The sequence below is a fragment of the Dasypus novemcinctus genome, chromosome 11 (genome assembly GCF_030445035.2).
Source record: "Dasypus novemcinctus isolate mDasNov1 chromosome 11, mDasNov1.1.hap2, whole genome shotgun sequence".
NCBI classification, from domain to species: Eukaryota; Metazoa; Chordata; class Mammalia; order Cingulata; family Dasypodidae; genus Dasypus; species Dasypus novemcinctus.
Genome location: NC_080683.1, coordinates 60,890,266 through 60,916,495, shown reverse-complemented (window position 1 = coordinate 60,916,495; position 26,230 = coordinate 60,890,266). Strand labels below are relative to the sequence as shown.

Sequence of the window (26,230 nt, the reverse complement as noted above, 5' to 3'; positions counted from 1 at the left end):
GATTTCTTATTCTTTTTTGAAGAAAACCATTTAAGTACCCTATTTCTGTCTTTCCATCTGTCAAATAAGTTAGCTATCAAATATGGGCTAGATTACCACCTGCGAGGGGTGCTGCAGAAGGAAATTCTCTGTTGAAAAGACAATGGGAATTTTAGTTTCCTGTATTCTATAATCTTATGAATACATCTTCCCCCAAAAGGTGAAGGGCCTCAAGCACCAAAGATGAAATTTAATTAAATTGTCCTTCTTCAGGTATCTTGAGACAAATTACATCAAAACAACTTTTAAGTAATTATTTTCTTTAGTTTAATGATTTTTATTTTCTCTCTCTGGTTAACAAATTTACCTTTATCCTTATCCAATGGTTCCTGGGAAAGAACAGTGCACAGTACCGGGTTTTTCCACACCCCAGTCTCTTGAGCTAGAGTAGCTAAAAAATGCAATTCACAGCTGCCATTCTCCATCAGCTTTTCATGAGCTACCTATAAATATTAAATAAACAATCAAAGAATTACAACAGAATTTCAAAAGCAAGCTTATCAGTCTTTAAATATAATACTAAACATTAAAAATAATAACTTTTATCTTAAAAACTTCAAGTCACATTAGAAAATGTTGAATTCCCTTTCAATTTTAAAGATGAATCTAAAGGGTAAGAAACAAATTAACTACAAACCTTAAATATAATGTGTCTGTAGAAATAAGTTCATATTTGAATTTTTTTTTCAAAATCTAAACCAAAAGCAAAGTTATTTCTCAAGGAAATTATCAGAACAGCCAGAAGCATAAAAAATCTTACACATTTTATATCCTCTGAGTTGGCAAAAAAAATTTCCCCAAAACTCTCCACCACTAATAATATACAGCTATACATCAAGGATTAAGTGATAAAACACAAATATTCCAATAAAAGGGAATTTTGAAAAGAAAATACATGCTTTTTCATTTATTTATTGCATGTCTTTGGCAATTTCATATTAAAGCTGATACTGAATCTTGCTTACTGTTTATAAGTATTCATACAACCAGTAAATTCTTCAGGTCACAAAAGACCCATAGTTTATATTCAATTCAGAAAGTATTTATTGAAAATTCCCATGGGTAAAGCACTGGTGAAGGTGGAAACTAGTCCTTGCCTTTATGGAGCTTATCCTCTAATGGAGTAAAGAAATATTTAAACATTTATTTAAATGTAAGAAAAATGAAACAAATGTTGTTAAACAGGTATGGGGGGAAAAAAACCCCGAGGTTGTTCTGAAAAGAGAGCAAATGCCATGAAAACTCTTGATGGTAAAAGCTATATGTGTATGTGTGGGTTTTTTGGGGGGGGGGGGGCCAGAAGGGGGAAAATCTATTCCTAAATTCATAAAAATCTTCCTATTACCACAAAGTTCAAGTTCTTTACAGAATTTTCTTTGAGCAGTAGCTAATACCTTACAGGAATTTAGAGAGTTATTTTCTTCTCAATAACCTATATGAAAAAGTATCAACTAGTGCTTCTGTTTCGAAAAGGAAACTTTAAAATTTAATCACATCTTGACAAAATCAGTAGCATACTATATATTATAACGAGTATTATATTTGTGTTTAAACAGTTTATTTAATTAACTCTGAGGACACCAAATAATGAAATTTTCTGAAATATTTACCTAAAAATAAACACTTGCTGGAAAAAACCTAAGACAGAAGTTACTATACATTGAAGTAGAAACTGCACGTTCAAAAAATTAGTTGCAATGTGACAAACAGGACAAGACAGCTTCATTTCAACAAATAGTTGTTAAGCATCTATTCAGTATAACGTACTATGTGGTATTTAATAAGGTATCGAATCCTACCATCAAGGGACTTGTATTTGACGTAGATTTTAATGTTTACTGTTAAAATAGGAAAGTTTATTTCTTTGCCGAACCACTGCCTGTGAAATGCTCACGAAATTTGAGACTAACTCTCCATAATTATCTCCCACAGAAAAATGTAAGGTCAAAAGGTATTTTTAAGAACTCAGGGTAGAGAAACAGAGAGAAAACTGTATCTTTTGAAACTAGTTAGCATGAACATCCTCTCAAACTAAGCAATTACTCAAAATTTACTTAAAGTTATAATACATCCAGCATAATTTAGTGTTTTTGAAACTGAACTAAATATTCCTGAAAATACCCCAAAATAACTAAGTGCTAAATTGTGTAAAACTGTATATAAGTAGAATAACAGAACCTAAATAAAAAAGACAAAGCTTGTGTTTTCAAATACAAGAGAAAACATATGTCATTTTGAGTAAAGAACCTTGGTCTAAATAACTACTCTGATTTTAGCTGCATAAAAGTCTGGCAGACAAATATTTTAAGAGTATGAGCCTCAGTTTCCTCACCTTTAAAATGGGGAAAATAAATCTACCACCACTAAGTTTTCATAAGGATTAAATATGTTAAATTCTTATAAAGCACATTGCATTATCAGCAATTAAAGTGTTTCTAAAACGAAATGAGGGCATTTTCTTTTGTATTCCCTTACCGCTTTGGCAAACCTCTAATTACTTGATCTTAAAGAATAGTGAAATACTCAACCAATCTATCCAATCTATCTAAATGGTATGTTCATTTAGCAAATATTTATTAAGCATCAACTTATTCAAGACACTGTAAGAGTGACACGTTAATGTCTACCATTATTTAAATATTTTAAAGTTTAACCAAATGATTGTTTAAGAATAAGGAAAACAGACTTAAGATACACCTACAGTGAATCTAACATGTAAATATTCTCACCTGCACCAATGTCTGAAATTGTTTCCACTGTTTATCTGATAACTCAACACGCAGACATAGTAAAAGCTCAACACAGCTTCTAAAAAATAAATCGTAAGGATACAAAAAATTATTAAAGTTCAAAGTAAAATAAAACCAATAATTATAATGTCTTGAGTAAATTCTCATAACTAATCTATATAAAATTAAATTTTCTTAAGACCTGAGATTAAAAGTTTCAAAGGTCTACTCACAATGCCAAGCGTTCCAGAACCAATGCTACATTTTCACATTCAGAGGTAAGATAGGGTCGTGCTTTAACATAACTTTGGATAGCCACTGTGTATACCTCCAATAAAGGTAAGGGATCTTCTGAAGTTTTCCATTTCTCTGCATATTCAAGGAGTGTCTGTTAAGAAAAATAATAAAAAGTATTCAATATAAATCAAAGTATACACTGAGAGAAATTTTGAAAAATAACTGTTTTGATTCATGAAAGAAAAAGTAGCTAATGCTGATTAAAACATTAAAAGAAAAAAGTCATAGCTATATTTCTAGTAGTTCTCAGTAGGAGAAAAATTTGGTTCTAATTCATCCAGCCAAAGCATATATTCTTCAAGGCTGGTTTCAAATAGTACAAGCATTAATTAATGGCTCTCTTCACTAATCAAAATGCCACCTCTCACCTAATCATTTCTAAGATTTAAAAGTTATTTTAAGACACCAGGGCAAGTAATACTTGCCCATGCATGCACTACAGAATTTCAAAGAACACTTATATTTTCTATTTTTCATATAAGGTACAGAAAATTCAACACCTCATCACAAATGGTCAGAATCTGCAAATAATTTTCAGTCAATAAAAAAATAGTACATAGACTATGTACTATGTTTTAAAGTTTTATCATAAACACTCCCCCACCTCTCAATGAAGTAAATATTTCAAATTCACTATCAGAATCATTAAAAAAAAATAAAACAAAAACCCCCACAATTTTAAAAACCAACACTTTATCCAATAGAATGAAGAGATGGAAATAACTGGTAGCAGCAGTTATACGGACATCTATGGTAGACTCTATAGATATAAAAATCTTATAATTAAAACCTATCTAAAAGTTTCTATGGTTATATTAAATGAAGTAGAATTCCAATGAAATGTTTTTATAATAAAGAAAACTATCATAATTGACTTTCTTCACACTTTGAGGTCTAAGAGTAATATCACATTTGGAAATTCAGGTGTTCTGCCCCAGCAAAGAAGAAAAACGCTCTATGAGGGCTGGTATCCCAGACATATAGAAGTAGCTTCAAAACAATGTGTTGGAAGGAAAAGTGAAGAGCAGGAGGGAGGAAGGAGGGAATTATAATCAAATACTCAAAATACTATCCTGCATGCTCTACTGACCTCTAACTAGCAGAAGTAATTAAGTGATTAAAGAGAATAAGGAAGGAAGAATTGAAAAGATAATCTAGTTAATTAAAGGACAACATAATAGTAACTCATCACTTTCTGAGGAGTCATGAAGATTGGAGGTGGCAGGGGAAAGGACATTCACCCTAAATCTAAAACCAATAGTAGAAAATCACAGGTAAAAGTTGAAGCAGAAAAGCTTTAAAAAAAAAAAGAATCCAGAAAAATAATATCCAAATCTTTCCCAGATGAGCTCTGAAACCAATCTATTTTTTTTAATTAGTTAAAAAGAGTAGACATTTTTAGTGTACTTTCCAAACATAGAAAGAATAGAAAAAAAAACAGTACAGTGAACACAGATTCAATAAACGTTTTGCTGTATATGCTTTACAGACACACACACATCTACATTTTACTGAAGTATTTTAAATTATATTAGAGACGTTATAGCATTTCACTCCTAAATAGTGAAATGTAAATTTTTAAGACATTTTCCTATAAACTACAATACTTTTTATCATAGTTCATAAAATTACAATTATCTCATTTATAATTCAGTTCACATTCAAATTTCCTCAGTGTCCCGTCTTTTACAGCTGGTTTTTCAAACCTGAGTTCAATCCAAGATACCACATTCATTTAGCTGTTATGTCTTTTAAGTCTCTTTTAATCTAAAACAGTTACCTACTCTATCTCCTTTTTTCTTTTATAGCTGATTTTATTAAGAAACGAGGCCAGGGAAGTAGATGTGGCTCAAGCAGTGAAGCACCTGCTTTTCACCTATGAGGTCCCTGGTTCAATCCCCGGCCCCGGCACCTCAAGAAGGAAGAAAGAAAGAAAGAAAAGAAAGAAAAGAAAGAAAAGAAAGAAAAGAAAGAAAAGAAAGAAAAGAAAGAAAAGAAAGAAAAGAAAGAAAAGAAAGAAAAGAAAGAAAAGAAAGAAAGAAAGAAAGAAAGAAAGAAAGAAAGAAAGAAAGAAAGAAAGAAAGAAAGAAAGAAAGAAAGAAAGAAAGAAAGAAAGGGAGGGAGGGAGGGAGGGGAGGAAGGGAGGGAGGGAGGGAAGAAGGGAGGAAGGAAGGAAGGAAGGAAGGAAAAGAAATGATGCCAGTTGTTTTCTACAACACTTCACATTCTGGCTGTCTCATCATTTCTTTTGTGGTGTCATTTAACTTGTTCCTTTATCCCCTGTAATTCTGGAGAATGGGAAATTAGATCTAAATGCTCGATTAAATTCTGGGTAACCTTTTTTGACCACAGCACTTCACAGGTAAAACAGTGTACTTTATAATGTATCACAAATCAGAAAACTTGTCTGTTTATCTGACTAAAAGTGATGCAAAGTTTCATCGCTGATTCTAGGGATCTCTTTATTGTAGAGATAAGCTTTCTCCACACAACCAGTCAGCAAGTATGTGGTAAGATGATACTTTGGCACCATGAGAAAAATCTAGTGGGGATGGGGATCAACCTTTTATTAAGTTTTGGTACCAAATGTTTTTAATAGTTTATTAACTTTAACATTTCAATTTTAAACATTTTTTTTCTGCAAACCACAAAATATGTACAAAAGTTGAGATTCACTTATAAAGTGATGGCAGACTTATTCCTAATTGAAATGCGAGCACCTTCCTTCTGATAACAGCCAGTATGATAGCCACTCATGTACTAAGAGATTAACATGCTTCCCAAAGCACCATCAAAAGAATCTGGACATATGGAAGTTAGAGGGGGAATTATCCAGAAGGAAGTGGAGGCAACAAGCATGATAGGAAGGGGTTTGGGGTATGTACCACTGAATTTTAGGCGTGACTTTCCTGGTGCCAGTCCTGATCCTGGCATGGGGGATGGTGGAGGCAGAAAAGAGTTCCATGGAGTCTCCTTCCAGGAGACTTGGAGGAGTTCTCACTTTCATCTGTTGAAAGTTGACTCTCATTTTCATTCTCCTGGGTATTTTGTTCTACATTATTAATGCCTTCAGAGGCTGGGAGAAGTAAATCAAGACAGATTTTGCTCCTCTCTATTTTCATACTCAGTGTAAACCACAATGCAGGTATCTCTCAAAACCAATGGAAGCAATGGTAGCTGGGTAAAAGCATCTTCTGACCAAATGGCAGAATATCTGTCACCAAATGTCCACTGTTTCAATGGAGTTGTGATAGGGTTTTTTTTTGGCTTTTATTCTTCTTAACAGGTTTTCTTTTAGGTATGCCTTTTGGCTTGTTTGAAGCTTCAGAAATGTCACCATTCTTCAGAGCATGCTTAAATGAAGCCACAGCTTTATCATGGGCTTTTATCAATGCTGTTATCACCCCAAATGTCAGAATCATCACTCTGCCCTGTGCCCTGCTGGAATACTCCTGACCAGGGATAATACCGCATGAGGTTATGACCGCAATCTACTCTTGATCCACATTTTCATAACACTTTACCATCCAATACCTCACTGGCCCAATATATTCAAGACATTCTGGTGCAGAATAGACACTATAAGGAAGCGGACTTGGCCCAATGGATAGGGCATCCTCCTACCACATGGGAGGTCCGTGGTTCAAACCCCAGACCTCCTTGGCCTGTGTGGAGCTGGCCCATGTGCGCAAGGAATGCCCTATGCCACGCATAGGGGAGCCCCATGCGCAAGGACTGCGCCCCGTAAGGAAAGCCGCCTAGCGCGAAAAAAAGTGCAGCCTGCCCAAGAATGGCACCGCACACACGGGGAGCTGACACAATAAGATGATGCAACAAAAAGAAACACAGATTCTTGGTGCTGCTGATAAGGATAGAAGCAGTCACAGAAGAACACACAGCGAATGGACACAGAGAGCAGACAACTGGGGGGGTATAAATAAAAAATAAATCTTTAAAAAAAAAAAGAAAAGAATGGACAATATAACTCCATGTGAATTTCAATTCCCAGGTATCCAAGGGCTTTAGAATCTTTCTGAACTTTAATTAAGGGTAGGTTGGGAGGCTCTGAGAAGGGCAACTCTTTCTGTACAAAGGTACCCTCTTAGAATTCTCTTAGGAGGTGCAGGACTGTTAAATGTAATTATGGCGAAGTGGCTGTGGCTCAATCAGTTGGGCTCCCGTCTACCATATGGGAGGCCCTGGCTTCATGTCCCGGGGCCTCCTTGTTTAGGCAGGCTCACCTGCACACTGTGGAGCGTTGCCTGGCCCACAGGCACTAGGGAGGGCTGACTCAGCAAGGTGATGCAAAAACAACAAAAAGGGAGACACAAAACACAAAAGAGCGCTCAGCAAATGGATACAGAGAACAGACAGCAAGTAGCAAGGGGGAGGGGAAATAAAATAAATAAATACAGAAACAGAAGAACGCACAGTGAATGGACACAGAGAGCAGACAGCATGCAAAAAGCCACAAAGAGGGGGTAAAAAAATATAATTATGAGTGAATGAGACCATATTTGATCAATATGGAAAATGAATTGAGGCTGCTTACCCTATAGCAAAGATGATTCAGGCTTCACTGTGACAGAGAAATTAATGCCTCATATCTGCCTAATCAGGGTCACTATTTTACCTATATATAATTCCAGCCCGGAGACTTACTTTTGCAGGAAAGTTAACTTTCTTCTAAATATCCTCAAAAAGTTACTTGTATTTCTCATGAATCTGAAATGGATTTGACCTGCTAGATAATTCAGAGGACAGATGACAGAGAGCTATGAATAGCTGAAAGATGAAGACATTTTCTTGCATGATGATTTTGATTAGAGCAATTTTCAAAGTGCTTGAGCTGGGATTAATTCCTGGCTGAACCAACATGAACTAGAAAAGACTACCCAAGAAAATACGGACTTCAATGATGTAACCACATTCAGTTAAAGGAACGACAATTTCATTATCAGTCTTTCAAACTTGTGCCATTGATAGTCATATAGGACTATAAAACAAAACCTATCATCTAAGTGGAAAAAATCTGCATTCTGGGGCCCTTTTGGGATTATCCCTCAAAAAATTATGGAATGAGACAGTTTAAGCTCAGACTGCACTTTTCCCTGTCGTCCACAAATAAACACTATGCTGGAGTTAAACGTGTTAGCCTGGCTACTAAGACAGGATGATAAATGTGGGCTAACTCTGTTCTTGGGAGTGCCTGGAAATAAACTCATCCCCCAGCAAACAGTATCCTGTTGCCACATTCATTCTCCTTTTTGTCCCAAACAGATGTAAACATTCACTGGAGACTGCTTGTCCAAGTATGGCATCTGGCGCACTTCTGCTGCCATACTGTTTCCAGCAGGGAGGGAACAGAGTCCTTGGCCTACAACACAGAAGAGAGGTATACCTGTAGACCATCTTCCTGTGGTGGCTGCAGGGCCAGAGTCAGCTACAGAGCAAGATCCGCTGGACATGGAAGACAGACATCCATTAGTGAAGCTGACCTTGATTTGTTGTGAGTAAACATTGTTCTGTCCAGTGCCTATGTAAATCATATCTTTCCTGGAATCTCTAAAACATGTATCAGAGTGGGCTGAAATTTCTTTGCTATCCTCCATGCAGTAGGACTCTTTCCCTGGAGGTGGTAATCGGTGTCATTCCTCCAAAAAAACCTGTAAGCATTATGCTCTATGTCTAAAAATTTAAAATATTGGCACAGCTGGCATTGTTTTCTTTTGTAATGTTATGATGGCAATGTAAGGATTTCAGAATTAACACCAACTCTGCAAATAATTCTTACATTAGTTAGCATTTGTCTATCTAAACAAAGTAAATAATATTTTACTTCTTCTAGGAAAACAAATGTAGATGTATAGAGTTTCATACCTGGCAAATGCTCCCAATCAAACATGGATTGGGTTGAAAGGTTTCCCCTATAAATCCTCTGGCAGTAATGAATCAATTTTCATAATAGTTTTTAACTTCTGCTGGAAAGAGGCAAGAAAATACAGTGATATGCCGAAAGTTTTGATATTGTAAGCTTCTTCCAATTCCTGAACGCTAAAAAAAATTCCCTTAAGAATGTTATATAGGGAACAGATGTAGCTCAAGTGGTTGAATGCCTACTTCCCATGTACAAGGTGCCGGGTTCAATCCCCACCCAGTACCTCCTAAAAAAATCCCCACCCAGTACCTAATGAAAAAACCAACTCTCATTGGGGAGTGGATGTAGCTCAGTGGTTGAGTGTCTGCTTTCTATGTATGAGATCCTGAGTTCAATTCCTGGTACAAGAAAGAAAGGGGAAAAGGAAAAAAGGAAGAAAGGAAGAAAGGAAAGAAAGAAAGGAAGAAAGGAAGAAAGGAAGAAAGGAAGAAAGGAAGAAAGGAAGAAAGGAAGAAAGAAAGGAAGAAAGGAAGAAAGAAAGAAAGAAAGAAAGAGCAAATAAATATATAATGTACATATGTCTACATTTTGCCCAAACCCTACAATTTTTGATATGTCCAGCTCAGCAAACATTACTACTATGTTACTTCTTTCCTTTACACAGTTGAGTTCTAGTAGTCCTCAGATGCAGAAGTTTTTAAATGTAACTCTAAACTGGAAAATGAAGTCATTTGGGTCAAACAGTCTGAATTGATAAGAAAACTGTTGAGAAATCATGGAATGTTAGAACCAGAAAGCAACTTTTAAAAATTATCTTCTTGGGAAGTGGATGTGGCTCAAGTGATTGAGTTCCTGTCTACTATGTGGAAGGTCCCGGTTTGGTTCCCAGTGCCTCCTGGAGAAATAGGGCAAGACAGCAAGCCCGCGCCACATGCAGGTACAGCAAAATGGCGCAAAAAGGAGAGACATAACAAAGCGGGGAGCTGAGGTGGCTCAAGCACATAGAAGGTCCCAGGTTCATTTCATGGTGACTCCTAAAGAGAAGATAAGCAGACACAGCAAATGGACAGAGAGAGCAGACAGCGAATGCAAACAACACGGGGCATGAGGGAATTAATAAAATGAACCTTTTTAATAAAAAATAATCTTCATCTCATTTTATAGATGAGGAAAGAGGGAGAGAAGGCAGATTCTGGTGACAAGGAAAACATTTAAGTGGCCATTGTAATAGATTGTAATAGACTGGGAATACTATTACTGGGGAGATAGTGGAAGAAAATGGTGATGGCTGAATATGAGATGGTGTGTAAAAGAAAACTGACAGGCTTATCATTGATTAGATGTAGAACAGAATAAAAAGTTGGGTTAAAAAGTAAACATCCATAATCTGTATAAAGCTACAAAAGGTGATATTCATAGCAAGTTAAATATATTTGCAGCAGAGCTTCCTGTATTTCTCAAGGTAGTAAAGATCAGTAGAACCACTGTGAAATGGGGAGCACTCCCAACATAATTGGTTAATAAATTATGCTTTCTTCAATTAAAAAGGGTTACTTCATCCCAGGGTCCACAGGATGGAGGAATAGAGTATGGATTAGAGTGGACTTACTGATATTCTACTATGACACTATTGTGATTAGTAATGGAAGAAACTGTAGCGTTGATGTGGAGAAAGTGGCCATGGTAATTGCTGAGGGTAGGGAGAGGGAAGAAGAGATATGATATGGGGGCATTTTCAGGTTTTGGAGTTGTCCTGGGTGGTACTGCAGGGACAGATGCTGGATATTGTATGTCCTGCCATGGCCCACTGGGTAGACTGGGGGAGAGTGTAAACTACAATGTAAACCATTATCCATGTGGTGCAACAGTGCTCCAGAATGTATTCCCAAATGCAATGTATGTCCCACGATGATGAAAGAGTTGTTGATGTGGGAGGAGTGGGGTGAGGAGGGTGGGGGGCATATGAGGACCCCATATTTTTTAAATATAACATTAAAAAAAGAGAGAGAGAGAGATAAAGGGGCAAAAAAAAAAAAAATCAACAGAAATGGGAAGCGGCTGTGGCTCAACTGTTGGAGCATCCGTCTACCATATGGAAGGTCCAGGGTTTGATCCCCAGGGCCTCCTGACCTGTGTGATAAGCTGGCCCATGCGCAGTGCTGCCATGCACAAGGAGTGCCATGCCATGCAGGGGTGCCCCATGCACAAAGTGTGCACCCTGCAAGGAGAGCCAACCTCCTTGAAAAAAGCGCAGGTTGCCCAGGAGTGGTGCCACACATACAGAGCTGATGCAGCAAGACGAGGCAACAAAAAAGAGAAGCAGTTTCCTAGTGCTGCCTGATAATGCAAGCAGATGCAGAAGAACACACAGTGAATGGACACATATAAGCAGACAATGGGAGGTGGGGAAGGAAGTGGAGAGATATAAATCTTTTAAATAATAATAATAAAATAAAAAGGGTTACTTATTTATATCTACTTCCTTAATCTTTCAAGGACTTTCAGGCTGGAATCCGAAAATAATTAAACATGCCATTATAGAGAATCAGAAGAGACGTTAAAGATCATTTAATTCTGTTTTACAGATTAGTCATTAAAGGATGCAGTAATATGCCGAATATTAATAAAGTGGTATTAGGAAAGCCAGGCAGCCTCTTTGTGCAACATTCTGTCTACCACAAACAAATACATATATTAACTAGTAATTTATTAACAATTCTACTAGGTAAAATATAGTAATATGTATATGCTGTAGCTCAACAAACTGAGGGATAAAACAGTAAAGAAACTGGTCCAAGATCAAAACACTAGTAAGAGGCAGGGAAGGGATTCAAACCCTACCAATCTGACTGCAAAGTTTGTGTGTGTGTTTTTTTAAATTTTTAATTAGAGAAGCTGTAGGTTTACAGAAAAATCATATAAAAAATACATTTCCATATAACCAACAGCCCCCCCACACGCACACATTATCAGTGCCCTACATTAGTACGGTACATTTGTTGTAACTGATAAAATTAATTAATTATAGGCCATAATTTTATATCAACACATCTATTAATTAATTAATACATATATTAATTATGTTAATACATATACATAATATTAATTATAGGCCATAATTTATAGGAAGGTGCATTTTTTCCCTATATATAACCCTATATAACAATTTGCATTAGTGTGGAACATTTATTACAACTCATAAATGACATTTTTACAACTGTACTATTAATCATAGTCCACTATTTACATTAGGGTTCACTGTGCTGAATAGAAAGTTTTATCTTTTAAATTTTATCCTAGTAACATACACATGACCCAAAATTTCCCCTTTTAATCACATTCACATAAAATTCAGCAATGCTAATTACACACAGTGATGTGCCATCATCACCATCATTCATTTCTAAATCTTTACAATCAACCTAAAAAGAAATTTTGTACAAATTAAACATTAACTCCTCATTCCCTACCCTCAATCCAGCCCCAAGTACCTATATTCTAGATTCTAAATCTGAGTTTGCTTACCCTAATTATTTCATCAGTGAAATCACAGAATATTTGTCGTTCTGTGTCTCAACATATTTCACTCAACTTAATGTCATCAAGGTTCATCCATGTTATCACATAAACCAAAACTTTATTTCTTTTTAATGCTCAATAATATTCTATTGTATGTATATACACTTTTCTTATTCATTCATCAGCTGGTAGACACTTGGGTTGCTTTCATGTTTTGGCAATTATGATTAATGCTATGGACACTGGTGAGCAAACATCTCTTCAAGTCCCTGCATTCAATTCTTTTGGGTATATACTTGGTAGTGGGATCATCTGGTCATACAGTAATTCTATACGTAGCTTTCTGAAGAATCACCAAACTATCTTCCACAGTGGCTATACCATTTTACATTCCCACTAACAGTGAATGAGTGCTCCTTTTTCTCCGTGTCCTCACCAACACTTGTAATTTCCAGTTTATATAATAGTAGCCATTCTAGTGGGTGTGAAATGGTACCTCATTGTGATTTTGATTTGCATATCTCCAACAGCTAATGATGTTGCGCATGTTTTCATGTGCTTTTTAAGCCATTTCTATCTCCTCTTTGGAGAACTGTCTATTCAAGTCTTTTGACAAATTTTAAAAATTGTGTTGTCTTTTTGTTGTTGAGTTGTAGAATGACTTTATATATTGTGGATATTAAACCATCATCAGATATGTGGTTTCCAAATATTTTCTCCCATTAAATAGACTGTCTTTTCACCTTTGTGATAAATTCCTTTGATGCAAAAAAGTTCCGAATTTTGACAAGGTCCCATTTATCTATTTTTTCTTTTGTTGATAGGGCCCTAAGTGTAAAGTCTGAGAAACCTATGCCTAACACAAGATCCTAAAGATGCTTCCCTATTATTTTCCTCTAGGTGTTTTATAGTCCTACTTCTTGTATTTAGGTCTTGTGGTCCATTTTGAGTTAATTTCTGTATATGGACATAGGGTACTTCATTTTTTTTTTTTTTTATGGTTTAACTTTTATTCCTTCATTCTTTTGTATATGATCTCAGCACCATTTGTTGAAGAGACTCCTGGATCCAATTGAGTAAACTGGTAAGTCTGATCAAAAATCAATTGGCCACAGTTGTGAGTCCATTTCTGAACTCTCAATTCAATTCCATTGGTCTATATATCTATCTTTGTGCCAAAACCATGTTGTTGTGACTACTGTAGCTTTATAATAAGTTTTAAATTCAGGAAATGTGAGTCCTCCAACAACTTCTTTTTCAAGATGGTTTTGGTTATTCAGGACTCCTTACCCTTCCAAATAAATCTGATAACTGACTTTTCCATTTCTGCAAAGTAGGCTGCTGAATTTTGATTGGGATTGTGTTGAATCTGTAAATCATTTTGGGTCTGCTGAGAACTTCTGTTTTTTTCTAAAGCCAGTGTAGGTTTTTCATGTGTTTGTAGGAATTCGTCCATTTCATCTAGGTTATATAATTTGTTGGCATAATGTTCATAGGAGTCTCTTAGCCTTTTTATTTCTGTGGAGTCACTAGCAATAGCCTCCTCTCATTTCTGACTGTCATTCTAGCTAACAGTTTGCCAATTTTATTGCTCTTCTCAAAGAAACAACTTTTGGTTTTGTTAATATGCTTTTTTTTTTTTGCATTTCATTATTTACTTAGATGTTTAAGCTCATGCACTAGGTTTTTACAAACTCAGAAATACTGAGAAATTATTTCTCCCACAGAACTATAATCACATTCCCAGACAGTATAAATATATGGTTGAACTAACATTAATACACATCACCAGTTAATCAATTACATAATAAAACAAATTACAAAGTATCCAAACATTAAGTTACATAGCTCAAAAGGCGTAAAAAGTATTAGGTCTGCTGAATTCATTAGCAGCAATAAGTTTTTTTCCAAGAATAGGGAAGAAGGGAAAAAAGAATCACACTTCAAAAAAAAATAAGAGGGAAGTGGCTGTGGCTCAAGCAATTGAACTCCCATTTACCATATGGAGGACCTGGGGACCTCCTGATAAAAAAAGAAAAAAAGGCATCCCAGACCTGCACAGGGCGGAAAGGCGCAGGTCCCAGCATATTAAAGCAACGCAGCAAAAAAAGATGGTGACGCAACTTTCAGTAAACAACTTCCGATATGGAAAAAATTATAAGAGTTTCAGAAATTTTATGATTAAGAATTATTGTAGCCACCCTAACAAACCACCTCTACCTTTTAAGCAACAGTTTATAAAAAGATATAATAGCACTCTCCCATTGGTCAGGCCATCCCAGTTAAGTTGTACGCAAAGTGAAAATATTAAATTAACTGTAAGGCTTTTTTGTTTGGAGACATTAAAGACATGTGCTTCTGCACAATGCAGATTTTCAAAATGTAGATTTTCTCTAAAGTCACAAAATGAGATTTATAGACAGGCAAATTATCACCATAAGACTGAGTAAAAATCCTAACAAAATTCAATGGTTGCACAAACCTAATGTATTCTGGTACAACCGTCAGTGATATAAACATAAAGTGAACAGGCAAATAACCACAAAGACCCTACTTCCAATGCCTGAAATGACAGATGGAATAAACCACATAAGGTCTAGAGTGTTCATAGTTCCTGGGATTTTAAGCTCTGTATGATACTAAAAATAGGCAAGTATTGTGCTGGGTATTTTGGCACCTAATCTCTCAAAATTTCTTAAATATTGATAAAATTCTGGCACGGCAATAGATTTAAAGAAGACTTATAACTTAATACTGCATGACTTCAGGAAAGGTCAACTGTTATAAATGATAAGCACACTTTAAATGCTGACCAGCAATAATCTTTTGCTGTGTCCAAATAGGATGACTACAACACACAGAGGTTGCAATTCTGTCATACTTGTAGTACGGTAAAACTGCTTTTCAATACTCCTATGGAAGTTTCATTAGACTTATTCACTAACATGTTGGTTAACATGTACAACAAATTAAGTCCTCTCCCGTTTCACTTCCAAGGCAATAGCATCAGGCACATCAATTTTATTGAATGCAACCTGTGACCAGCCATATTTTAGGATGACACTTCTCCAAATACAAAAGTTGCTGTTAAAAATTCCACATCACTTTTGTCTTAGGAACTGTACTGCATCTTCATATTTCATTCCACCTTCAATCAATGTTAGGGCAACAAACAGTGGAGCTTTCCCAAGATGTGCAACCAATGAACAGCAATGCAGTAACCAGGTTCTTCACAAATTAAACAACCATCTACAGTCTGGTTGGATGGTGGTGTACCATCATCAAAAGGCCAACCAAGAACTTGGATGCCTTCTCTTTTTTTTTAAGATTATTTCTCTCCTCTTCTCCCCCCCCCCCCCCCACGCCCCCCAGCTGTCTGTTCTTTGTGTCCATCCGCTGTGTGTTCTTCTGTGTCCGCTTGTATTCTTGTCAGCGGCACCGGGAAACTGTCTTTTTGTTGCGTCATCTTGCTGCATCAAAGGCGCCACTCCTGGGCAGGCTGCCCTTTTTTCACACTGGGCGGCTCTCCTTACGGGGCGCACTCCTTGCGCGTGGGGCTCCCCTACTCGGGAGACAGCCCTGCGTGGCATGGCACTCCTTGTGCGCCTTAGCACTGCGTGTGGGCCAGCTCATCACACAGATCAGGAGGCCCTGGGTTTGAATCCTGGACCTCCCATGTGGTAGGCGGACGCTCTATCCATTGAGCCAAATCCACTTCCCGTGGATGCCTTCTTTCTCCACAAGAGCTGTGCTGGAATTGTTTCACATAATCTTACTATTACAGTAACTCCATACTTATTAATTTAGTTAAAAAACACTCAATAGGGTTATAAAAATATTTAAAAAATGAATACAGAAATGATGTAAAGTAACTGAAGTCTACTTCAACATACTTCACTTGATATTCTCATTGCTCTGAATATGAAGTTCAGAGTAATGGGAAATTAAATGAACCTCCTAACAAAAAGCAGTGATTCTTAAATCCAGTAATACTGAGGCACCATAAAGAAGTGCACTGTGGTTTACCCCATTCAGGTCAGAACTCTTGTAAAATGCACTGCGGATTTAAATTCAACACTTCTGTCTTCAGATTAACCACTCTTATGGGAGTTCCTTGGTGGATTAGTAATGAGTTTCTACAGTTCACTTTTCTGCATAGAGGCCATGCTGTACCTGACAGTAATCTCCACTGCCCTTCAGAAACTCCATAAACATGTGACCAAGGGCACCAAAGAAAGCAATATGCTCACTCACCTTGATCCCAAGGTGCAGAGAAACAGGCGGGCAATGGCTGCAAAGCAGGGAGTCGCCGTCATCTTCATGGGGCAGCGGCAGTGGCACCAGGGTCTACTATGCAGTAAGCAGCCCTGAGGAGAACATATTGCCATGCCTGTTTGCAGTTTTTATTCTCTATTTCTTTCATTTCTGCTCCAATCCGCATTTTTTTTTAACTTCTCCTTGCTTTTTGTTTAGTTTGATGTTCTTTTTCTAGTTCCTCCAGTTAAGCACATAGGTCTTTGATTTTAGCTCTTCTTTTTCAATGTAAGCATTTAGGATATAAATTTCCTCTCAGCACTGCCTTCACTGCATAAATTTCCTTATGTTGTGTTCTCACTTTCATTCATCTCAAGATATTTGTCAATTTCCTTGTAAATTCTTTCTTTGATCCACTGATTGTTTAAGACTGTGTTATTCGACTTTTGAAAATTTGTGGATTTTCCAGTTTTCTGTCTGTTATTGATTTCCAGTTTCATTCCATTAGGTCAGAGAAGATGCTTTGTATAATTTCAATATTTTTAAAATTTACTAAGGCTTGTTTTGTGGCCCAATATGTGATCTATCCTGGAGAACAACCCATGTGCCCTTGAGAAGAATGTATATTCTCCTGTTTTGGGGTGTAATGTTCTGTATATGTCTGTTGGTCTGGTTCATTTATATTTTTCAAGCTTTTTATTTCTTTATTCATCTTCTATCACTTGATTAGAGTGGTATATTGAATTCTCCAGCTATTATTGTACAGAGGTCTATTTCTCCATCCAGTTTCACCAGTGTTTGCCTCCTGTACTTTGGGGCAGCATGATTAGGAGCATAAATATTTATGATAGTTATTTCTTCTTGATAGATTCCCTCCTTTATTAATATTTAGTGTCCTTCTTTGTCTCTAATAACAGTTTTATATTTAGTATTTATATTTTGTTTGATATTAGTGTAACTACCCCAGTTCTTTTTTGGTTATTATTTGCATGGAATATCTTTTTCCAACCGTTCACTTTTTTTTTTTTGGTCACTTTCAATATATTTGTGTCTTTGGGTCTAAGGTGAGTCTCTTGTAAACAACACATAGTTGGATCATGCTTTCTTATCCATTCTGCCCATCTGCATCTGCATCTTTTGACTGCAGAATTTAATCCATTAACATCCAGTGTTATTACTGTAAAGGCAGTACTTACTTCAACCATTTCATCATTTGGTTTTTATGTCATACCCTTTTTTTTGCTCTCTGTGTCCATTCATTGAGTTCTTCTGTGTCTGCTTGTCTTCTCTTTAGGGGGCACCAGGAACTGATCCTGGGACTTTCTGGAGCGGGAGAGTAGTGCTCAATCTCTTGCGCCACCTCAGCAACCTGGTCCACTGCATCTCTTATTGTCTCTCCTCTGTGTCTCTTTTTGTTGCGTTATCTTGCTGCGCCAGCCCTCTGCTCCGGCCAGCTTGCCTTCACCAGGAGGCCACAGGAATCGAACCCTAGACCTCCCATATGGTAGGTGGGAGCCCAGTTGCTTGAGCCACATCTGCTTCCCTTGTTTTTTTTGTTTTGTTTTTTTTGTTTTGTTTTTAGGAGGTACTGGGAACCGAAGCCTGGACCTCCCATGTGGAAAGCAGGCACTCAACTGCTTGAGCCACATCTGCTCCTACCCATCATACCTTTTTGCCTCTTTTCCTTTATTCCTTTTTTGTATAGTTGATCTTTTATGATGTACATGACTGATCCTTTCTCGTTTCTCTTTATTTTTTACTTTCTTTGTGGTTATTTTGGAATTGTATTACATGACCTATATCTATAACCCACTAATTTGAAAAGATACCAACTTAGCTTCAATAGTATATACATTCTCTGCTCCCATATCCCTGCTTCTCCTCTTTATACTGTTTCTGTCCATCATTACCTCTTTATAATTTATGTGTCCATTATCAGGAAACATGACTTTTTCTTGTACAATTGTATTCTCTTATCATAATTAGAGAGCTGTACATTGAGGGTACAATACTATTGGGTTTTGCATTTACTCTTTCTGTTACCTTTAATGAATGTTTCCAGTTATTCACACCACTCCAAGCCACTAGCCAATGCTTTCCTTTTCCTTTTAACCTGCAGAACTCCCTCAGTAATCCTTGTAGGGCAGATTTCTTGTTGACAAACTCTGTTTCTATTTATCCATTACTATTTAAAAATATCCCTCATTTTTGAAGGACAGTTTTACTGGATAGAGAATTCTGGGCTAGCAGTCATTTTCTTCCAGTACCTTAAATTTTTCATACCATTGCCTTCTCTCCTCCATTATTTCTGATGATAAATTGAGTCTTATTGAGGCTCCCTCCCGTGTATGGGACAAATTGCTTTTGTTTTGATGCTTTCAGAATTCTCTCTTTATCTTTGGCATTTGACATTCTGATTAGTATGTATCTTGCAGTAGGTCTATTAGGGTTTATTCGGTTTAGAGTGCATTGAGATTCTTAGACACATATATTTTATTTTTCATAAAGGCTGGGGAATTTCCAGCCATTATGTCCTCAAATATTATTTCTGAGCCTGTTCCTCTCTTTTCTTCTGCAGCACTCATGATGTGTATGTTTGTACATTCCATGCTATCACTCAAATCTCTGAGATTATGCTCATTTTTTTTTTTTCTTCTCTTCTTTTATCTATCTGTTCTTCTGACTATATGACTGCCCTGACTTCTGGTTCATTATTCTTCCTTCTGCCATTCATATTTAAAGTTGTATGCCTCTACCATTTTTAATCTGTTATTGTGTCTTTCCTCCCCATAATTTTTATGTTTCCTTTTAAACTTTCAAATACTTCTTTATGCTCACCCATTGTCTTTTTCTTATTGTATTTTTTTTTAAAGATACATAGATCACAAAAAATGTTACATTAAAAAAATATAAGAGATTCTCATATACCGCACACCCACATCTTTGTGGCACATTCACTGCATTTGGTGAATACATTTTGGAGAACTGCTGCACCGCATGGATAACAGCTTACATTGTAGTTTACACTCTCCCCCAGTAGATTCAGTGGGTTATGGCAGGATATATAATGTCCAGCATCTGTCCCTGCAATATCATTTAAGACAATTCCAAGTCCCAAAGATGCCCCCACATCACATCTTTTCTTCCCTCTCCCTGCCCTCAGCAACTACCGTGGTCACTTTCTCCATATCAATGCTTAATTGATGAAGCAGTCTTCTTAATATCCTTTTCTTTATCTCCTTGAATTGATTTAGGAGATTTGTTTGAACTACTCTGAAATTTGTTCCAAATTCTGTCTCTCCTGTGAAGTTTTAATTTGTTCCCTTGACTGAGCCCTATCTACCTGTTTCTTAGTATGGCTTGTAATTTTCTGCTGATGTCTGGGTGTCTGATTATTTTGATGTGTTAACTCTGAAGGTCAGTTTCTCTTGTCTAGGGCTTTATTGTTAATTGGTTTTGCATTAAGGCTCTTTTTTGAGGCTTGGGCCAACTTATTATGGATCTTTAGAGTAGCCCATGTTTAACTATACAGATTTTCTCAGCTCTTTCACCTGATTCTTGTCCCAGATACGCATTACAATTTTTAAGACTGCACTTTTTGTGCACGGTTTCACATCCAGACGAAAGCTTCCTTTCCTCTGTTAGTTCTTTGATATCTGTTCTGTTTATATGCAAAATATTCTCCTCAGCTGCTATGATTTGCTCAAACTCTCTCCCTTACTCAGTGTTCCCCTTTTCCTTAAACTTTTCAGTTCTGGAAACCATCTCGTCTTTCAGACATACACACAATATTTTTGTGTCATACAGACGGCACACACAATATTTTTCCTTCTGTGAAGCTTTTCTGCCTCCGATTTCTTCCCTATTATGGTATCCCAACCTGGGTATCCAGATGGGATCAACTCAAAAAGATCTGTTTTGTGTTTAGGTGGTCCAGGCATAGAGACTGGACTGAGTGTGTACCTCTTGCTAACAGTTCTGCCATAATCTAGATCTTTTTCTCCCCCTGGGTACCTTTTTGTATGCAGTGCTCCTCAGCTGCCATGTGCTCTGTCCTGGGTCTCTGTGGACTCAGGTCCCTGTGCCAGGATATGCATAGGATTCTAATTCATTGCTGTGAGTGCCTCTATGGTCTATTTCCATGACATGAGGTACCTGGGCCACTGTGCTGCCTCTATGCAGCCCCCAAGCTGCATGGGACAGAAGTGATTGGGAAGGATCTGGATTGGTGGGTCTGGAATGTTAATCTACCTGATCATGGAGATTGCCTTTTTCTTTCATTCAGCATTTGTGGAGTCCTTCTTCAGTCTCGATCATCACCAAGTTTCAAACAAGGGGGGTCTGTCCTTTTATTAGCTGATTCTGGGCACAGACTTTTCCAGGGGATGTCCTATGCCACCATGTTGATAATATTACATTTGATCCACAGCCATATTCACAAATGTGAAGGCTCATGTAAAAGAGGAGTTAGTCTCATTCCCTTTGGTCTCATAGAAACCAAGTTCACTAGGTTAAAGTTTGAAAGAGACACATTTCTGCTTCCTATAATAAGGCAAAATCACGAGGCAAATAGAATTAGCCGAAAATAGAACAAGGTGGCATCCAGAGCCAGGAGGGGACCTATCACTGACGTTACCTAAGTAGGAAAAACATGACTCTGAGTTGCAGGTGCTACAGAAGTCATATTTGAGAGACACATTCCATCATACCTGAAGAAACTACACTAATGTGTGTAGGAGGTGTTTCTAAATGGTGGCTCACAAATATGTTTTGAATGGTATGAATAGATTGCCTTGAAATAGTTTAATTAGTTTCTAATATTTAAAAATATGAAGGTCAGATTTCTGTATTAGGAAGGAAGGAAAGAAGAGGGAAGAAAGAGAAAATTTGGCAATCTTGACCCATCTTCTAACATGACATCAACTGGCTTAGAGCTGATGACTCAAGTTTCCCTACTGAGAACAAGCCCTTCTCCATGCCTCAATGGCTGCCTAAAAGGGACCTACTGGACCTCTCCAGTTATTTGTATCATAGCCTCTGCTCTACAGTGTGTATTATGGGGCAAACCAGGGATAGGACAAAGAAATATAAGCAAAAGAAATATTAACGGATCATGCTCTAAACAGGAATCTCTAATACTGTTTCTCAACTTCTTTTTCATTACTGCCCCCCACAGAAGTCTTGTGACTTTTTTCCCAATTGTCCCTCCCCAATGAAATTTTCATACCACATACACACACACACAAAACAAACACTATAAATATGTGTTTATGGGCCACAAATCATTGCAATATCTAACAGTTTTTTTGTTCCTTAAGAACCATGCTCTAACAGTTTGGCTCTAAAGCTGATTTCTCATTATCTAAATCAGTAAAAACTAGAACATATATACCCTGGGGGAAAAGAGCATAGATTAACTTCCACCAGCTTCCTTTAGTTCCCCCAAGGATTAATGGGAAAGAAAACAAAGAAAGAATAACACCACAGGGTTTTTAATTTAATGAGCATTGGGATTAAATTACATATTTGTCTTATGTAAAGATAAAGTTGGTGGAGTGCTGGATATGTTTATACTGGCATACTCTGGTTCTAATTTATAACTAGGATTCTCTGGAGCAAAGGTTCTCAAGTGTTCTGATCTCATGACCCCTTACCCTCTTAAAAATTACTGAGGACCCCAAAGAGCTTTAGTTTATATGCGTTATAAATATTGGCATTTACCCTATTAGAAATTCAAACTGAACTGTTCTAAAATGAGAATAATAAAAAGTGGGGCTATAAACCAGATGTGTTCAAAGTCTATTTAGGCAGTTAATCTTCCCTGATTTCCTCCCCACTCTCCAATGTGGGTGACCTGAGCTAGGTGATTGCTACATTGCCAGCAGAAGTTCATTCTTTACAGAAAGTTAAACAAAAGGTTTCTGGACACAGTTGAGGGGAGATACCTTACTTTTAACAAGGCATCAAGTCAACTGTACACACAGACTATAGTTAGCTCTTTTCTCAAATCATCTTCTCCTATTAATTGCCAATCACCTAAGAGTTCTTCGGTGAGCCATTCTCTGGAAACTCAGGAGAAAAGACTCAAAGATTCTGAAAGCAGGCTTCCCCCAATGAAAGAGACCAGCTAGAAGCCCCTGACAGTGAAGACTACAACAAAACCCACTCATGGGCTTGGAGCTCTCAATCACTATTTCAGCAATATACCCTCAAATTAGACAGTCAAGGATCACGAGTTATTTGACCAAAGCATGTAAAACATCAGGGTGATCAAAAGAACAAAGGAACTTGAAGTGAGCAGACTATGTAAGGAGAAGACAAAATTTTAAGAACTACTGTTAATCTTTGAGAGGTGAGAGAATATATTACACCTATGAACAAGGGGACCATGTCATGAAAGACTGTTTAGAGGAAAAAAGACAATGAAAATTTAAAATATAGCAGAAATGAAACAAGCTGGAAGATTAACTGAGAAATCCCCCTAGATAGTAGAGAAAAAGGGATAGAAAACGGCCCCACCCTCCCGAAAAATGGAATTGAACCAGAGTTCCATAATCAATAATAAGTATCCCAGGAAGTCAGAACAGAGAAACGGAAGGCAAGAAATCAAAGAATTAATTCAAGTTAATTTCCTAGAATCTAAAGACATGAGTTTCAAGAATTAAAAGGACCACTGACTACCCAGCACAATGACTAAAATTAACCTATACCAAGGCACTTCATAAAATTTCAGAGTTCAAGGACAAAATAAGGACATAGAAAGTTTCAGAGGGGAGAAAATGGTAGGCTTCTCAACAGTCACACTGGAACCAAAGGAAACATATTAAAAACTGAGGGGAGGGGAAACGGACTTGGCCCAGTGGTTAGGGCGTCCGTCTACCACATGGGAGGTCCGCAGTTCAAACCCTGGGCCTCCTTGACCCCTGTGGAGCTGGCCCATGCGCAGTGCTGATGCGCGCAAGGAGTGCTGCGCCACGAAGGGGTGTCCCCCGCGTAGGGGAGCCCCACGTGCAAGGAGTGCGCCCGGTAAGGAGAGCCGCCCAGCGCGAAAAGAAAGAGCAGCCTGCCCAGGAATGGCGCCGCCTACACTTCCCATGCCGCTGACGACAACAGAAGCGGACAAAGAAACAAGACACAGCAAATAGACACAGAGAACAGACAACAGGGAACAGACAACAGGGGGAGGGGGGGGAATTAAATAAATAAATAAATCTTAAAAAAAAAAAAACCGAGAGGGGATGAAACAGATGTGGCTCAAACAGTTGAGCACCCACCTCCCACATGAGAATACCCAAGTTCAGTTCCTGGTGCCTCCCGAAAAAAACAAAAAAACAAACAACAAGCAAAACAAATGAAAAGGGAAGTGGACTTGGCCCAGTGGTTAGGGCGTCTGTCTACCACACAGGAGGTCCGTGGTTCAAACCCCGGGCCTTCTTGACCCGTGTGGAGCTGGCCCACGTGCAGTGCTGATGCACGCAAGGAGTTCCATGCCACACAGGGGTGTCCCGCGTAGGAGAGCCCCACGCCAGGGAGTGCGCCCCGTAAGGAGAGCCGCCCAGTGCGAAAGAAAGTTCAGCCTGCCCAGGGATGGCGCCGCACACATGGAGAGCTGACACAACAAGAGGACGCAAAAAAAAAAAAAACACAGATTCCCGTGCCGCTGACAACAGAAGTGGACAAAGAAGGGGAGAGAAATAAATAAAAGAAATCTTTAAAAAACAGAAACAAAAACAAATGAAAAAACCAACTCAGGGAAACCAATGTGGTCAGTGGTTGAGTGCTAGCTTCCCACACACAAGATCCAAGTTCAATCCCCAGTACCTGGGGAAAAAAAGGGGGGGTGGGTGGTTATTTCTACCAAACCAAAATATCTTAAGTATGAAGAGAGAAAAGTAATTTTCAGACATGAAAGTTCTCAAAAATGTCACCTTCTACGCACCTTTTGCTCAAGATGCTACTGAGGGAGTAGTTTCACCAAAATGAGAGCATAAACCAGGAAAGGAGTGAAAAACATCTATCCAAGAAAAGTATATCTAAATTGAGGGAGACAGTGAAGAAGGATGTGTAATGGGTCTGAAGAATAACTACAGCATGCCAGATGGCTCTAGGATAAATTTCCTCAAAATGTAATTGAAGTACACCTGATGTGCTTGCATACAACTGGGGGAAAGTTTGGATTGAATTAATGATACATAAAAAATTAAACTAAAGAATAAATAATTTATCTCTAGAGAAACCTGTACTCAACAATTGGAGAATAAACATTCTTTAAAAAAAAAAAAAATCACTGGGGAGTGGATGTAGCTCAGTGGTTGAGTGCTTGCTTCCCATGAATGAGTTCCTGGATTCAATCCCTGGTACCTCCTTTAAAAAAGAAATCACAAAAACTAGGCCACAATGACAGTCACAAGAAATAAATTAATATCATACATTTCAAACATTCTTTGAAGACAATGCAATAAACTTAATCTTGAAAGGAAAACTACAGGGGAGCAGGTATGGCTATGTGGTCAAGTGCCTGCTTTGCATGTACAAGGTCCCAGGCTCAATCTCTTCTGAAAAGAAAAAGAAAAAGAAAACTACACACTTGGAAAATTTTAAATGTACTTCTATGTGTCTTGGGTGAAAAAAAAAAGATCAAACTAGAAATTAGAGAATAAACTGACCTAAACTACAGCAAAAGTATAAATATATAAAAGTTTATACAGTGCAGCTAAAGCAATCTTAGGAAAATTTACAGATGGAAATGTTTATCTTGTCAGTTCTGCAATAATAGTTCCTTCGAAAACACAAATTTGTTCCAATGTAACTGGTATATTAGAGAATAATTTGTGTAAAACACAAATTTCCCTTTTGCTTATGCAGTTTTTTCAGTGAGAAACATTAGGTGAATGCAGAAAACTGCATCCAGTTGAACTGAGCACACAGGAACACATGAAATGTATATGCACACAAACATATACCAATTACCTCAGCTCACTATGTTTGGTATGAGTTATATTCATCCACATATGACGTTACAATTTTCTGTACAATTTCAGAGAACCTCTTTCCGTTATCTCACAATAATTCACAAAACTGCAACTCTTTCAACACCCACTTCTACAAGCAAACATCAGATCTTCTCAAGATAAAATGCCACATTTATTGCTGTACTTATGTATTTCCTAACCACTTGACAGTATAAAACTGAGCTATCATTTTTATTAGGTTATCTTTGTGTGTATGTGTATGTCTGATGAGGTTTTTGAATGTTGTGCCTCTAATCTCTTGTCCCATAAGCCCTCTGGTTCTCTGGTGCATTTTGCAAAGCAAGGTGAATTTTAGGTATGCATATGTCATGATAAAGCAGAACTGACTGTATTAGGAGGGAACATTTCCCAATTCATTTTTTGCTGTTACTATAAATTCGAATGCAAAAATGTCACATGCAATATGAGAAAGGAAAACCACAGATCATTCTCACTTATGAAGAGATTTTTAAAATTCTAAATAAAATATTACCAAACCAAAT

At 37.4% G+C, this 26,230-nt stretch overlaps 1 protein-coding gene and 1 pseudogene across 1 annotated transcript in view; both read right to left on the bottom strand.

Annotated features, from left to right (window-relative positions):
* The window catches only part of ZNF292 (zinc finger protein 292), a 114,484-nt gene that overhangs the window by 41,417 nt on the left and 46,837 nt on the right, over positions 1-26,230 (bottom strand). Inside the window, exons 3-5 of the mRNA XM_058307128.2 lie at positions 3,002-3,156; positions 2,769-2,847; positions 347-482 (exon numbers count right to left, since the gene is read on the bottom strand). Of these exons, the coding sequence (XP_058163111.1) occupies positions 347-482; positions 2,769-2,847; positions 3,002-3,156 (370 nt within the window). The remainder of the gene's footprint in view (positions 1-346; positions 483-2,768; positions 2,848-3,001; positions 3,157-26,230) is intronic.
* LOC139440059 (survival motor neuron protein pseudogene) lies at positions 5,742-6,613 on the bottom strand (annotated as a pseudogene).